The 16,595-nt window shown below is 39.0% G+C and overlaps 3 protein-coding genes across 9 annotated transcripts in view; 2 read left to right on the top strand and 1 right to left on the bottom strand.

Annotated features, from left to right (window-relative positions):
- Positions 1 to 2,428, bottom strand: part of dlgap2a (discs, large (Drosophila) homolog-associated protein 2a) — a 137,918-nt gene extending 135,490 nt beyond the window's left edge. For 2 of the 7 annotated variants that reach the window (XM_008399512.3, XM_008399513.3), the window contains exon 1: positions 2,171 to 2,427. In XM_008399512.3, coding sequence (XP_008397734.1) covers positions 2,171 to 2,188 — 18 coding nt within the window. In that variant the 5' untranslated portion in view covers positions 2,189 to 2,427. Of the gene's footprint in view, positions 1 to 2,170 lie in introns of all 7 variants that reach the window. The other 5 variants (XM_008399515.3, XM_008399517.3, XM_008399514.3 and 2 more) reach the window with 4 other exon arrangements.
- Positions 2,429 to 2,774: 346 nt separating this feature from the next.
- erich1 (glutamate rich 1) lies at positions 2,775 to 9,433 on the top strand. The gene is made up of 6 exons (XM_008399526.3): positions 2,775 to 3,128; positions 4,031 to 4,165; positions 4,244 to 4,390; positions 5,444 to 5,818; positions 7,180 to 7,374; positions 9,205 to 9,433. The coding sequence occupies exons 1-6, from the start codon at positions 3,110 to 3,112 to the stop codon at positions 9,303 to 9,305; spliced, it is 972 nt and encodes a 323-aa protein (XP_008397748.1). The 5' UTR covers positions 2,775 to 3,109; the 3' UTR covers positions 9,306 to 9,433.
- A 3,713-nt stretch (positions 9,434 to 13,146) lies between these two features.
- On the top strand, positions 13,147 to 16,534 carry LOC145550041 (uncharacterized). Its single transcript, XM_081603389.1, has 2 exons — positions 13,147 to 13,652; positions 14,394 to 16,534. Exons 1-2 carry the CDS (start codon positions 13,602 to 13,604, stop codon positions 14,679 to 14,681), a joined length of 339 nt encoding a protein of 112 aa, XP_081459515.1. The 5' UTR covers positions 13,147 to 13,601; the 3' UTR covers positions 14,682 to 16,534.
- The last annotated feature ends 61 nt before the right edge of the window (positions 16,535 to 16,595 follow it).

Raw genomic sequence — 16,595 nt, 5'->3', positions numbered from 1 at the left:
GTTGTGAAGAGTATGCGCTTCTTAAAGAAACAGAGGACCAATTCCAAGGTATCAAATTATGAAGTCAAATTTTCTTTTAACTCATGTTTGATATATGCGGTAGTTTTATAACAAAGTAAAAGTTTTTTGATTGTGGTGTCAAAGGGCACCATGTTTCTACAACCTATTTAAAAAGAAATGTGAAAAGCATGCTTCATTTTTCTTGCATTTCACATTTATGTACTACTCTGGGTTGGTCTGGCATAAAATTATAAAGTTCACTGAGGTTTGTGGTTGTGATTTGACAAAATGCAAAATGATAAGTACTTTTGCGAGGCACTGTAATTAAAGTTTCCAGGAAGCCATGCATCGTCAAATAGATTAAAAGAGCTTCATCTCGCCACCTCCAAGCAGGCAGAGTCCAGGCAAGCTCTTTTGTTTGTGCGAGAGCGTACGTCTGCGGAAGCTTTCACAGCCTTGGAAATCTATTGAAAAAAGGCAGTCTTAGGTGTTTTAGTCTTTTATCTATTCACTCCAAGTGGTATCTTTTAATTAGGCTGTCTTCTTTTCAGAGGAGCATGATTGTGAGAATTATGAGTAAAAGAAAAAAAAAAAATCTTCATATGAATCATCTACTTTTTAGTAAAAGTGTGAGCAGCTGCCTGGTTCAGTAGAGGAAGCTCACGTGATGAGATTTTTTAGTTTTAATCAAAGATGTGGATTAGTGAGCAGCACCTATCCACCAAAAAGTTATGTATTCATTTTCTTTTAGCATTTTCAAAATTCATTTTATTTATTATGAATTACACAATAATGCATACATTACGTACTGAGGAGCCCAGCAGTGTGTTCACAGAAAAACATCAAGGTTCTGTTAATGTGATGTCAGATAATTACTACTAATAATTATCACTGTTCACTACGACAACCACAAGTTTTTAGTATTTGTTGCCACCTGCATAATGACATTTAACATTTTGTTCAGACCCTTAATAAAACGTACAGACATGTTTTCTCTCGAATGATTTTCAATGCATAATTTATCCAAGTCTTCATACAGCAAAGTTTAATGCGTGCAAATGTGCTTCATTGATGAAGTGCTGCCTGACCATTGACCGCTCTAAAATAAAAGCTTCAGTACTACTAAGCAGGTCGAGAGTTCGACATCGACGACTACTCAGGTAAATTTCTGAGTCGCTCGGGTGAAGAAGCAGCAACTCCACACAGCTTCTGAAGAGTTGCAACGAATATGGTCATCTATTTTTAGTGCCTCTTTGATTATGATGTCTGACTATGTGAGTGCTGCCAGCAAGCACTTTGTCACTCACGGTGCGTACTGAGTGCCGTGCATTTGCTCTGGATTCACCTGCTGGAGCAGGCAATCTATCCAACTTCCTTCTTGTGTCACTCAATCATGAGAATCAGCTGGAGTCCAGCCATCACCACTTACAACTACTCTGAATATTTAACAACACAAGTTGTCGTTGTTTTACAGCTGATACAATTTATTATAGCTTAGTGTTCTCTCTAACAGCAACTGTTCCTCACATCAGTCATATGAGTTCAAGACAGTACTCAATCTGAATGCTGCATACGCTCTTGAAATCTTCCCTGCAATGTGTTATGTAACATATTGCCTCTAATTTCTGTAGTTTTGTATATGTTCAGCTGCAAGAACCACCACTTTCATTCACGACTGCCAGCACTGCTCACAGAGCTGTTAGGCAGTCAGTGAAGCTCATCCACCCACAGAAACTACAGTCAGCACAGCACTTTCAGTTTTACGTGACTGCGCACTAGAAGCATGTGTTAGGTGGATTAAACATGATATATAATTGATTTTAGAAGTTAATCTAAGACAACAGGGACTGTTTTGGCGTTAACCTCCCATCAGACAAGCTTTTCTATGGAATGAAAGCAACTTTACAAGGTAGTTGTAGAGAAATTACGTGCATACAAAACAACGAAAAGAATTTAAAAAAAAAACATACTACATTGTGGATAATAAGTGTAAACCATATAGATAATGCATCATCCAAATCCCCTGCACAACTAAAAATCTCACAGCCAGCCCAGATTAAATACCCATTTATCTGCCATGCATGCGATACATCTTATTATTTACTGTAACATTATTAAATGTGTCCTGCGATATTAGAGTGGTGAGTAAGGAGGGGCGGGGGGGATTTACCTTCTTCAGAGCTGACATCCTGGGCGGATCCTCCTTGTGCAAAAGTGCGCTCACATGCTGAGGTCCCAAGCCAAGTTTGATGGGTGCGCAAATCTCAACTCATCCTGTGCCGACACTGAGCCATGAGGTACCTGCTTAGTATTCTCATCTCGCTTCCATCCCGTCCTACAGCGAGGCTTGGCGTGCGCACGCCCCAAGTCGTTGTTGTTACAGGAGTCAAACACACGGGGAGCTCTAGTCTGATTTATCACTTTTTAGGAGAAAACAAAGTTATCCATTAAAAAAAAATCATGATATTTAATAAACTTTGATTATCTTGTTTGATTGACGTCAGAATAAATGCACGTGGGCCATTCTGAAAGCCTTCGTCTCGAAATTAATTCGTCCTGTTTATGATTAGATTGTATTAGTTTATTACCTACTTTATGTAAACAATTATTCCCGTAATCGTCTATTTAAACGATTCTTTAGTTATATTAACCTATAATACCTTTTGGTATTGTGTAAAACAAGCACAATTCTTTTGCCGATTTGAAGAGTGAGTTAAAGTCGTCCGTTTTCTGTATTGAACCCTCGTAATAAGAAAGCTATTCATGTAGAAAAGTAAATTTACTGAAAATTTGTAGGAAAGTGAACTGATTTTGGCTCTGTGGCTGAACCATTGCGATCTCTTCTGTTTCCACCTTCAAATGGGTGGGCAGTGAATGTTGGTGAGGAAGAGACGAGTTTCAAACGTTAGTCTGGTTAATGCGTAGTTAAATAATCAGTTGGATAGTTGTAACTCAGCTTTAGTTTGTAAATAACTATGCGAGGTACTAGATAGCCAACGCCGAATTAGCAGTGCTAGAACGATGGTAGCATAGTTAGCTCGCTAAATTGCTTAGCATTCTGTTAAGATATTTGTGTCTTCCTCGTTTCGAGAACGCTGGAAATGTTTATATGGCACACAGAAATGAAGGTGAGTTGATAACTGTTGTCACCTACAATAGCTTGTCATAGACTATCTACAACATATGTCTAAACATATGTCTCGATAATGCAGCTAGCTGGTTTAGTCTCATGCTAAGTTGCTAACTAGCCATGTTGTAAACAAATGCACGTGTCTCATTCTTTCTTCCTCCATCGCAGTTTTCTCGCGTAGCTAAATCTAATAACTTTAATCAATTTATCCTTCATTGTTTACATGAAGTTTTTGTGAAGGCACCCCGCAGATTTATTATTATTTTAGTATGACATAGAGTAATAATATTTTTAAAAAACGAGAATAATGTTTTATTATATTGGTGGTTAGGACACATTTGAGATGATGATGCAATCTTACAGACTCTTCGAGTTTTACATAGTTTGTTACAATACAGTCTTTTTAATTGTGTGTGAAAAAGCAACACAAACCGTGCTGGTGAAGTGAAAGATTATCCATAGCAAGATTAAAAATGTTTCACAAGTGCAACTGGCAGGGTGACATGCCCTCGCGGAAATTAACCTTCTGATTTTCTAAAACAATGTATTGCTTTCTTTCATCAGTTATGCTATATATTTGTGTTGCATATCTCTTTTTAAAATATACTTTAAAAAGAGATATTTTAAAGTATCTCTTTAAAATATTTTTGTGGCTGTAAAATGTAAAAAATAACCAAGTTCAACCATATGAATATGTTTGCAAGACACTGAATCCTACATGCTTCGTTTTTGCTTGATTTTACTTAGTTTGATGGGTCCGTTAGAGTCAAATGATGCAGCATTTGATAAAGCAGGACTGTATGTAAAAGACCCTTCCTAGTCTTGAAGGAATGAGATTTGTCTAAAAAAAACAAAAACAAAAAAAACAATTTACTAGATATTACTGTATTGTTTCTACAGTGTTTAAATCAAAAGTTCTCCAGAAGCTCTATCCTGCAATTACCAGTCAGGGAAAGGAACAAAACTTATCAGCCATTTCAGAAGATCAGGCCACAACTCATGTGAAAAGAACATGCGGAGAAGAAAATGCATTTGGTAAGCTCACACCTTGCCGCATCCTTGCTCTTGTTCTATATTGCATTTATATGTTCTTTTTATTTACTTTTGGATCAGGAAAGACAGAGAAACCACAAAATGCATCCAGTCAATGCCGTCGGATGTACACAGTCTTACCTCCTCCTCAAGGCTATAATGTACATGCAGAGAAATCTGTCGCACTCTTCCAGCTTGAAAGCGTAAACCATGAAGAAGATCCTGCTGGTAAGACAGCCATAGTCTTAACATTTATGGACTTCGCCATGCACCATTTAGTTCACACAGATTTATGATATGGGCTTTCGCTATCTGCTCTCCCAAGCATTGAAGTCATTTATTCTGATTGTCTTTATAGCTCAGATGCAGGAAAATACTGGAAGTACCAGTAAAAATTAACCCATGCTCTTTTTTCTTTTTTTTAAGTTGAGATGAAGTTTTTTGAAATGCAGCTGATGGTTGATCTTGGGTGAATATATTTGTATATCACTTTATAGGGCTGTAATTTTTTTTTCTGAGACTTGCATGTCTGAAACAGCTTGATCATAAAGCACGGTTGAATAATTCTGTCCAAGTTTGCATCCATTTATACATGAAAAGGGAGAATATTAACCACCCAGAAACATAATATACATAACAAATAATGTATTTGTGTTAAATAAACATTTGTTTCTCTTCAAAATAATTTGTCAGGACAGCCTGCGCAGGTGGCAAACTGATAAATTGATCGGTTACAGATACTTATCTTATGCTATAAATACACACACGACAAATAACCTGGAAAAACTGTTTACAAATGAATCCTTACTTTTCTCAATTCTTCAGTTCAGCCAACGATAGCTGACAATTCATCTTTTAGGTGCGGCATAAATCAAAATTGACAAAGTATGTATAATTTTATACTATAATTCTTTGACTGTTATCACCTGTGATAACGGAAATGTGTACTTGATGATTTGGTTAGTGCAAAGCAGAAAAAAATGCTGTAACCTTACTTTTGATGTACACAAAATGCAAAATAATTTAAAATTAAATCCGAGGGACATCAAGAAATAGTGGGATTTTTCTCTCATTCTGAACTGTGAAAACAACTCATCAAAACTGCATGCATAAGTCTTTAAAATATTAGGAGAGGGTCCATGAAAGGAAATTTAAACAGGTGACTTTGAATATATCCTCTTACAAACTAAAATGAGGAGAGATATGTGGAAATTGTCTTGAGCTTTTGAAACAATAGTTTCAAACTTGCACTAATGAGCAGTTTACTCTCGCTTCTAACAGAGGAAAGTGTGCATAGGAGCAATGAAGAGGAAGATGAAGAAAAGCAGGCGGGAGACCAAAAAAGGAGAAGAAGAAAAAAGAAGAAGCCAGGCCCTTCTCAGGACTCTGGGAAAGATGGCCCTCCGGTGAGCGGCGGGTCAAGCCAGAGTCAGCTGGCAGTGGACAAAGGAAGCGAGCACATTAGCAGGAACAAGAAGAGAAAGCTGAAGAAGAAGAGGCACAAAGAGAAGTTGCTGTCCTTAGGACTGATGCCCCGTGCTGCTGCTCTGGAGTTCACTTACAGTAGAGATGAAGAGGAGGAGGAAGATGGCCAGAGGAAAGCTGCTGAGGTGTCAGAGTTCCTGAAGACAACACTGGAAATCTATTTGTCAGACTGTAAGTATTGGCACCTCCACTGCAAGCCATTGTAGACATTGATCATAGTCTCTGCACTCAGGCCTGTTCCCTTTGTTAAAGCAGCTCTCAGTCTGTAGAATGGATTATTTCCCTGCAGGATGGATGACTGTGACTTAGTAGGTAGAGTAGTTGTCTTGCAATCGAAAGGTTATGGGTTCAATTCCGGCTTCCTGGGCAACACACTTAACCCCAAGTTTCCTAACGGTGTATACATATGTGTGTGTGTGAATGTGGCCCAGTCAGTATGACTGCAAAAGCTCTACATAACTTAATTCCATTTACCATCTATTTCACAGTCCAATAAAAGATCGCTGTATATTTCTTTGGATTAAGACTTAGGATCATCATTTAAAGAAACACTGGAATACGTGATAGAGAATTAACTGGAAATGAGTCAACCTAGTCAAAACATATTTACTGATGAATAACTGATCCAAAGAAAGACGTAACCAAACAAATGATGTGGCTCTAATCCACTTTGCCCTATTCTAAGAGTTTTCCACTGGTAATTATTACGTGGCATCAGCCCCAGTCCAAGAGAGCCAAGTCGGGCTGAAATGGAACATCACAAAACTGCTTGTCACTGATTGGCTTGGGGGTCAAATGTATTTTGCTGTCCCATCTTTTTGTGTGTTGTGATATTTATGCCTTATTGTTGAGCTTGCGGTGTGGAGTGGCACTGATCTGACTGCACATATCAATGTAAACACAATAATTTGTGTGCATTTAAATCTCACGAACACTCGCTCAATAGTTCTCTGTCGCACATTCAACTCGGACGACTCTCATGACTTTAATTTTAATGTTAAAAGATGAAATATTGAACAATTACCAAGATTAATTTTGATTCTAATCTTCACCGACTTCGTAGTTTAAGAAAAGGGCGAAATAATTTGATGTCTCTAAACCACCTGAAGCTTCCAGCACCAGAAAGGTGGAAGAATTAAGAGCCTCACTGTGATCTGACAGTGGGCTGCTGTCTGACCAGCAAGACCTTTGTCCACACACGGTTACCGCACTCACATCTGTCAGCTGGACTGGAAAATCGTTTTGGAGAAAAAACTTAAATCTTGCACAGTTTCACAAAACTTAGACAGTAGACGTTGCTTATGATGCAAACAAACATTTATCGCGACTGAATCTGACGGGTTGGTCACACATATTTCTGAGGCCTCCCTCTTGTTTTTGTTGTGTTCAAAGCACTTTGTGTTGTCCATGTTGTCTTAAATGTTTTCTGTACAGATAGATTGAAGATGTTCTAATATTAGTCCTTTATAAGATTTTAAACGTTACATTAATGCCTTGTATATCAAACCACTTTTAATTTACTGTATTTTCAGCCTCTCCTCATGGAGTCAAGATTCCTCATCTTTCTGCTACACTGGATGGCCTTCTAAGGTGTCTAGAAAGCGGATCTAACCCGAACTCTCTTCTCAACAAGCTGTACAATCTTAAAAAATTAATTCAACAGAATCAAGCTGACAGTCTAGAAACGGCACTCGCGGAGCTCAATGACGACACCAGCATGTCTGAAGGTGGGTCAAGTTATCATAGCAAGTGTAATGGAAATAGGTCAGTAAGAAGCTTTTTGTTAAATGACGCTCCATGGTTGTTGCTGGAGCTTGCCCCTGGCACTTCTCAAACACGTCCTTGCAGGTTAACACTTGCCTCACTCTGCTCTTGCTTGCCTCCTATTAATATTTACTGCTCAGCTGATTATACCTGCCCTCACTTGCCTATTTCAGCCTAAACCTGTACCTACTTGCCTCTGTTTGGTTAATACTAGAGCTGATCTTGCCCATATTGCACCTCCCCTGGTTTAGCAAACATGTTTTGTCTTGCCTTAAGGCCATCACCAGTCAAAAACCGTTCTTGCATCCCCAGACACCTCCTGTCTCTGTTTCATTCTAACCTTTTCTGAGAAGTTGGGGTGAGGGTGGGTTAGGAGGGCAAGCGGATTGTGTTGTAGGAATAGGATGAGCACAGACGTTGAATGAGTTTGAACAAAGTCCAACCAGAGGATTCAGGTGTCATCAAAATGACTGGTTTTCTGCTTTGCAAAAGAATCCTCTCCACCCACCCGTTTTACATCTGCCTCAAAGCTTTTTAAACTCCCTAGCACTGCAGCTACTGTATGAGTCATGCGTCTATTCACAGGTATAGATTGTTTGTTTTTGTTTTTTTATTCCATCACATGAGGCATCTTATTTCTATAGCAAAAGGCAGTTTATCCAAGTAAAATTCAGCACCAGATTAACTGGGTTAGATGATGCATAGCTTTAAGTGCCTGGTAAAAGTATTCATACCCCTTGGGACTTAACATGTGACAATCTTCATTGTGGTTTTTACTAGCTTATATTATGTCATAATTGTGTTTTCTTCCTGAACTACTGATGTTTACTGCCAAGACCAGAATTATTCACATCCCTGACAGATTTATGTTCAAAGTAATCTTTTAGTTTGATAAAGGTGTTTGTTCTGACTGGAAGTTACATTAAAGTTTTGGATTGATCCAACCAGATCAACAACTTGATTCTGATGTGGAATTTTAGGATTTGCAAGGCTTCCTACAAGGTAAAATCAACACAATACCAGTGGAAACATGCTAAATGCTAGCTGTAAATTAAAACGAGAAATACATTTATTAAGCATTATTGATTAAAATTAAATATAATTGATCCTAAATTAATGGCACACTCTTGCATCTATTGTATGTTATTTCCTATCTCAAAGAAATGTTATTGGTTCAATGAAAATAATTCTATATTTAAATCTGTCAGGGGTATGAACAAGACATTTCATATCTCTACTAAATTTGACATCATCATTCTGAATCACTGAAATCGACATATTTAGGATTTATTCAGCATTTCAAACACCATCCACCTTATTCAAGCAGTATCATATGCTTTAGTGTAACACAGATTCACTGGCATGCAGGAGCTAATCCAGGTGAATGCGTGCTTTTAAAGCTCCTCAAATAAAGTTTCCAAAGCTCTTCTTATTCCTTCTACCCCCCAGGGATGGCAATTAATGTACTTCAAGACCAGATTTAAAGCAGATTTCCTTTAAGCATGTTTGGGTTCACCCTGGGAGTTTTTCCATGAATAATACTATCTCAACAAGCCTTCCTTGTGCCATTTGTTTTTACTTTTTGCACAAGTTAAACCTGAGCTCAAACGTTGAGAAATTAAAGAAAGGATTCCACATCCTTTGGATGAAGGATGTCTCTAAATAAATGCGCGGGAAGCAGATTTTCAGATGATGTGCTGACACATTTTTGGTGAGAAAAACCATAATTGTTCATGTGGTGTTGCGCTGTCAGCAGTAACCGAAGTGTTTCAGTCTGTCCTTTTGTGTTTCAGAGGAAGCCAACGCTGTTGTTTCCCTGTTCAAATACTGGATCACAGAGATTCTTCCTATGCAGAGAGACAAGGAGACAAGACTTCCAACCACACAGCAATAATACCGTCTGCAACTAAAAACCAGACATTGTACAGAGGGCTTATTTGTGGTTTTTGGGAAATTGTTCGGTCTCCACTGAAAGTGATTTTTCTTTTTGTTTAATAAATGAAAAAAGATTTCATTTAAGGATTGCTGTGTTAAGGATTTTTATGTCCTTATTTATGCGAACAAGACACATTTCTAATTCTTTTTAATTTCTGTATGAGTTATCTTGAAGTTGAAAAAAAACATGAACAATGTAACGGACTTATTTTGACGTAGTTATAATTTGTAGCTCACAAATCCTGTTAAAAAACAAATATCAACTGTGTAAAATGCTTCTTTTGTTCCGCTTTTCCTATTCATATTAATTAGATTTTTTAAAAAGAAACCCATAAGAATGGGTTCGCTACAGTTTTGCTTCTGTAACTTTGAGAACTCGCACCTTTTCAACACGATTAATCAGCAGGTGTCCTGCTAAGGTTCAGCATGCTATAACAGCAGACACGCTGTACCCACCGCACACATATGGCTTACACTAACAGATGCTTGTCTTGATGCCAAGGAACATCAATGCCTCAAAGGAATAATGAAGTCAGGGAACACCCATTAACTACCAGGGGATTCTTGACATTTAATTAAGTCTTTTAAATGTTGGGTAAACTCCTTAACTTACCTGTCATTCAATTCTTATGCTCTGGAGCATCTAAATAAAATGATTGCATTAAGTAGTTTATTTTAAAAAAAAGTTAAGCAAAGCCTGGCTCTAAGGATTCATTACACTTGGAACATTATTTTTCAAGAGTTACATTTACACCAGACCAATACAAGATTCTTAATCCACTGTTAGGGCTACGACAGTGACTGACATCAAACTTCGCTATGAGTGCTTTATCAAAACGTGCTAATGCCCCACAAGGCATGGGGTTTGGCTGGAGTTGGTTCTGTAAGAGGCACCAGAGATCCAAGGCTTGGGCATCATTTTGTCACTGTCCTTGGGCTAAGATGCTCCTGAATCTGAGACAATCTCAGAAGTATCTAATGTAGTCAAAGAAGAAAAGGAACAGCATAGATAACTATTAACTATTAATCTTTGCAATCTAAGTGGAAGTCTGAAAGGGGTTGTTGAATGGGTCAGTGCTGATTTAGGGAGTCACTTTACAAGCCTCTGCGTTTTATTAAGTACAAAGTTATCATAGCCATCTACCAAGAAAATCTAGTGTACCACACTGCCAATAAAAATACCAAGCTTAATGACCATGGTGTCACTGTGCTTGATTAACCAGCAAAATCATCCGACCTAAAAGCTTGGGAGGGACGACACCAGACCACAATGCAGACAACCAGAAGGCCTCGATTAAAGTAACCTGGGCTTCCATTGCATCTGAACAGAGCTGCAGGTTGATTGCCTCCATATTGTGCTCCACTGATGCAGTAATTTATGCTAAAGGAGCCCAGACCATGCACTGAGTGTGAATTGAGCTTTTTATGTCTGGTTATGTGCTTCAAATGGTAACACACCCTTGTTGGTAAACAGTTTAAACCTATACCACATGGGGAGTTAACGCGATTTCCGTAGAATGCCTGTCTGCAGCTATTTTAAAGCGGTTTCCCACAGCTTACAGCCCAGCAACGAGTTCAGAGAAAGGCCAAATAATTATCTCAGCTGGACGGTGACAGTTCGGTGGCCTTAGCCAAAGCCGCTTGCGACTTATCACCTTCAGTGGAAGTGTTGTTCTGGATACAGCACACACCAGTGGAGAGCAACAGGTTACGACTCAACACAGATATGTGTGGGCGATGACTGGGTATTTTAAGAGAAGGCAGCCATCTGTGGCCTGTGTTTGTGGATGAATGGAGACCAGGTGCTGCACCTGATGGAAGCTCAGATTCTCATTGTTATGATATTAGCCAGAGGAGAAAATAAGGGCAGACGTTGTGAGATTATGTGAGATCAAACAGGGGTGATCATTTGCAGATTAATGGACCGGTTTTAGATTAGCTTAATGCCTCGAGGCCTTTCAGTGCTGGATCAACTGCTTAATTATCTTCCCCACAACAGCGAGTTTATTAGTGTCAGGTTTTGATAATACTTATCACATTTTTGTATAGAATATGTAGATTATCTATTGAGTAACCCGTTTTATTTAAAAAGCTGTAAATTTGCATACTTTTTTGCTGATTTTGTCATAAATAAGAAATTCAGTTTGGTAAAAGTATACATCAAGTTAGTCTACTTTTGCATTGTACATTTTATTAGAGCTGTAGTTTTATATTTTAAGTAGTAGTAAGTAGTTATAGTTATAAGTTGTTTGTGGTTGCATAAATCTATTTTTATCTCAAGTTTTTCCCCTTGTCTCAGGAAATAACACTAAGTATCAAGGATTTCTCTGAGAATATTAATTGCTGCCCTACATTTCCATATTAGCATTTTGGTTGCTAGCCACTGCTCAATAATTTAGATTTTGTCATCCATGAAAGTACCTCTTATACATAAGATCTTGGCCAAGTAAACCCAACATGCCTTGGTCCTATTTTTCTTTTTGTCTCCCAGTTTGCCCTATTAACTTGTCTTAGAGTAGATATTTCAGTTTTCCAGGCAACAAATCTGTTTTCTGATCATTATATTCATATTTGTGGCTTTTGGGGGAGAAATATCCTGGCTTACGCATAGCTACATAACAGCCTTTTGGATCAGATTGACCTTGTTTTGCACTTTATATGCATCTGTTTTGTGCAAACAAACACAAAAAAAACATTCTGGCATCAATAGACCTATCATTGTCAGACTTTGACACCGTTTATGAATTATGAGCCAGATTTATTATCATTGATGAGAGAGAGGGTCACTGTAGGATTCTCACTCTGGAGACAATTTCACTTGACCACAATGAGGGATATTCAGCACAGCAATACTTCCTCATTATTAGATTTGGAACCGAGAACCCTGCGGTCAAGGCGGTCAAGAGAGATATTAAATCTGAAATAAAAACAGCTGAAATAGCAAAAGAGGCCATTAACTGAATGATAGCAAATTCAGATGACACAATCTGGGTTTTTTATTTTATTTTATTTCTTTAACTTTAGATTATTTTTGCAGTATTTGGAGCAGATGTTACACATGATGCTACTGTGCTGTTCTTATACTTCAGTGAGCCATTCAAAAATGAATATAATTTTATCTTTTCATCTAAATATTCCTAGGATTTATTTCTAAGATTCTGCTTGAATCTCCACCATACTCTCAAGGTTTTTACAGCTTTTACAATTGCCTTGTATTTCACTCTCCCCATCAAGTGTGACCAGCTGAAGAACGGCATGATGCTATCTTTCATGTGGTGAACTCAGGATAGATTGCCATCACACATTCATAGTGTTTGTGGAGTGCAGAACTAAGAAGTCGTCCTTTCAACAGATTATTCCACATAAGATGTTGATCTCTGCAGCTCCTCCAGGGTTACCACTGGCTGACAATTTAGACAGGGAGGTATATTTTGACAGGCTTGTATTTGTGCAATCCTTTTGATTTTTTGGATGTTGTATCGACTATTTCTATGTTCAAAGTTCTCTGACAAATGTGGTGCTATTTGTTCTCTAATCATTCAAACTCATACTAATATTAAACACAATTAACCAACTGGGTTACTGAAAGCTGACTGGCTGATTTTTTTTAGAGGTTTCAGAGTTAAGCAGATAATACCTCATTTTTACGTTTTCATTCATAAAAGTACAAAAAAATATATAATTTTCCATCCTCTGCACATGTGCATCACTTTATGGTAGCCATGATTCACATTTAGTCCCAATAGGAAGAGACACTGAAATCTGTGTCTCTGTGTACATTATGGCAAAATCTGGAAAGGTTCAGGGGGTATTAATCCCCTAGAGTCTATTCCAAAAGATTCTCTTGACCATAATATAACATTTTCGAGCAGTGTCATGCACTTTTACAATATAATCCCCCTAAATCTGATTTTTAATGTCAAAGCATCATCTAGAAAACATCTCCAAACGTTTCTGTTTGCACTGAGCTCTTAGTTCATGTGTCCCAGCTCCTTTAATCTTCTTAGTCTCACCTCCTGCAGCCTTCCTGTTATGCAAACAGTGGAAGGAGTCTGTATAAGGGCTAACCAGGCTGTCTCGTGTCAGAGCACAGAGCATAGGTTGGACAGTCGGCACACACACCCAGGGTGTCAGTGGGGGATCCCATCCAGGGAGTCCAGGGAGAGGAGCTTCAGAAAATAGACCCCAGGTGATTCTGCCTTTAACTCTGATTCCCATCGGATTTTAAAAGACGTCCACTGTGGAAGGCTCCAAGATGTTTTTCAGACTCCCAACACTCACTCCCGGTTACATCAGGCTGCTGCAGGTGAGCAGAGTACAACTTTTCTTTCAACGTTTACATAAACAGTGGATGAAAATCTCAATTTGTATGTTCTAGGTTCATAGTTAACTACTTGAGGAATCTTGTTTGCAGATAATCTAATGTTTTGCATGAGAAGCAAAGTTTTTTTAATATCCAATAGACAAAAGAGAAAGCTTTAATGACTGAACTTGATCCTGGTTTTAAGAAAATTCCCATGAGTCGTTTCTGCACTAGCAGCTTCTTTGACAAAGTGATTTCCCCTAAGCCATATGGTGCCATAATGCTGACATTTATTTCACTCTATTGCCTCAATAAATTCCGCTCTGACAAGATGATGAAACACAGCACTATCTTAATATACACTCATGATGCACAATTAGGAGATATTTCCAGGCTGCTGTGCCTGTAATTGTAGAACGGCTTTAATTTTTGCACCGTGGTGGTTGTTTATGTCTCAAACAACTGAGAAACCCGAATGGTGACAGTCCACTGGATTGTACACAGATATAAGCAGTGGATGAGTGAACACAGGAATTGCTTTCTAACTGCCTGTGACACAGCAGCTATGGAAAGGATTAAGCTTTTATGATTTGCTCATCTTTGTGTCCCATAAAGCGGCATAGAGGAAACTGTTCGTGTCTAATGACAAGTCTTTTCTTTCCCTAAAGATAAAAATCACTGTTTAGTAAAGGATTGGTGGGAGGACTGGAGAACTGACAGCTGTCGCTTTTTCTTTCTCGTCAGACCCAGGCGTTCCATAATATGCCTGTGACACCTCTGGCCGAGAAGACCATGCCTGGTATGGCTATGCTGCTGGGGGCCGTGGGGATCGGGATGTGTGGCTACAGTTCCAGGCAGTTGGCCCTTCACCACAGGCCCTCCACTCGTGTGCTGCAGTGGGTTGGCACGCACACAGACGCCGGCGGTCCTGGCACTGCGACGCATAGGACCTCTGTCCTGGATGTAACCCGCCGAGCTCCCACCTCCCAGGAGATCCCACCTCCCTCCTTTGTGGGACAGAAATTTCCCTAAGAAACAGTTACTATGTCATGAAGTTAGAATATAAAGCATTGAAGGTGAAGTTCCTGTAGCTACACTTCCTCAGGTCTAAGATTGTAGCTATGCTGGCCCACTGCAGCTGCAGTGAGGCCCATGTGCTCTCTGAAGATGAGTAAGTGTAGATACCCGACTTCACCTAAATAAAAATGATATTGACATGGAATTCCTTATGTAGTGCAATAGATTTAACAATAACTCAAACTTTAAGGCATTGACAGGACACTTGTTGGTAAGAGTGACTGGATGAGTATATTACAGATGCTGGAACATCCCAGACTCGTGTTGAGTTTGACTTAGCGAGTCAGATTGTTTAATTTGGAAATATTTTCCCTATTCCAAAGTTGTGGTATTTAAAAAGCATCAAGTTTGGCGTTGCCCCTCATTTTTTCCTCATTTTTTGAGTCTTACAACGCAGACATCTACTTGTAAGTGCTTAAGCAGCACATTGATGCCCATGACTTCAATGGATTTTCTCTGACATGGATCAGGTGTAGTCCATGCAACACAGTTTGAGCAGACTATATTTTCAATGGAGAGTGTTACTGATACAACAGTTTCAAAATATGAAATCCAAGAATGTAAACTATGCATGCACAGCTACATTGTGCAGGATTAGTATTGAGGGGTTTTGTGTCTGAGGCGTTGGTGCTGGCAGTCAGGCAAAGCTGAGTGGTGATTCCTTCAGGATAAACTGTCCTACTGGGATTAACCTTGGTGGAAAATCAACTCGCGCTCATTATCCTAATCTGGATTTAGAGAGACAACGACATGAGGAACTCAAGCAGTTCCTGTGTGACCAAACAATGTGCCGTTCACCCTGCAGTGTCCACAATTTCTCTGAGTCATAAGCAGAGTTTAAAAATAAAAAAAAATAATGTTGGTGTTTTTAATTGTGTAGACATAAAGGGAAAAGGGGACCTGAGATCTGTCGAGGCACTGAGTGTGGTTGAGAACGTGTGCTGTGCCTTATTGGTTGCACGGGATTACACTGTCTTGGCAAGAGGTGTTGAGGAACTTCTGAGAATACATATGAATTTTGAAAAGAACTGATGGTGAGAAAGTTGAATGTCTGACTGGTCTTTGTTTTTATCCTTCTAAAGAGCCAGCCTTGTCTGTCTGCCAAATTTGATGAGTGGCGAGTTGCAGCAGGTTGCAAGTGTCTTAAAGCCCCAGCGGCGCTCCTCCAGAATAGAGCAGGAGGTCTCCACCAAAATGGTCATCATCCACTCAGCAGGGGACACTGACAGTTCCCACTGGCATCAGATGCTGAATAATTTCCCTGGACAACATCTTTTAACAGTTACATAATGTGATTATAATGGTTACAGATTTTGAAAAATCCACCAGTAACATGTATGACAAATAATTCTTTTTACCAGTTGTAAGTTAAAAAAGTAGTTAAAACTTGGGTGCCATGTTCAGGCTTTGCACTCCTAGGATTTGTGAAATCGATGCGGTCATGGGCTGAAGGCTGTGTAATTCACCTGACTGGCTTTGATAAATCCTCACTATGCTGCAGTGTTGCACACCGAGCCCTCTGGAAACTTATTGATCTCAATCAGAGTGAGAGAGGAAGCTCCTCTCCCCACCGCAGCAGAGCTTCTCTCCGGTTCCTCCACCTTATTACACAATACTGACATATTGTGTTGTGGTGGATTAAAAATGCAGGGGATGATTGAAGGCATCATATTCATCCTGTCAGCTTACTGTGTGTCACAAACCAGTGCTCATTTAGTTACGAGTGAACTGTAGTTCAGCTCTGTTGAATAAAGGAGAGAGATGTTGTCTGTAGAAGTTCATACTTAATAAATTCATGTTGCACAAGATCACTTCTGCTGTTGCACTTTAGTCAAAAATGTTAGTCGAACAGCCTTTGCAAATATTTGT

The sequence above is a fragment of the Poecilia reticulata genome, chromosome 22 (assembly GCF_904066995.2).
Source record: "Poecilia reticulata chromosome 22, P_reticulata-male-v2, whole genome shotgun sequence".
Taxonomy (NCBI): domain Eukaryota; kingdom Metazoa; phylum Chordata; class Actinopteri; order Cyprinodontiformes; family Poeciliidae; genus Poecilia; species Poecilia reticulata.
This window is presented reverse-complemented; position numbering and strand designations above follow the sequence as displayed.

Coding starts and splice junctions, on each gene's coding strand:
- erich1 (XM_008399526.3), top strand. Junction 4,391..5,443: donor CCATGAAGAAGATCCTGCTG/GTAAGACAGCCA, acceptor CGCTTCTAACAG/AGGAAAGTGTGCATAGGAGC. Junction 5,819..7,179: donor GGAAATCTATTTGTCAGACT/GTAAGTATTGGC, acceptor CTGTATTTTCAG/CCTCTCCTCATGGAGTCAAG.
- LOC145550041 (XM_081603389.1), top strand. CDS start 13,602: ATGTTTTTCAGACTCCCAACACTCACTCCCGGTTACATCAGGCTGCTG. Junction 13,653..14,393: donor GTTACATCAGGCTGCTGCAG/GTGAGCAGAGTA, acceptor CTTTCTCGTCAG/ACCCAGGCGTTCCATAATAT.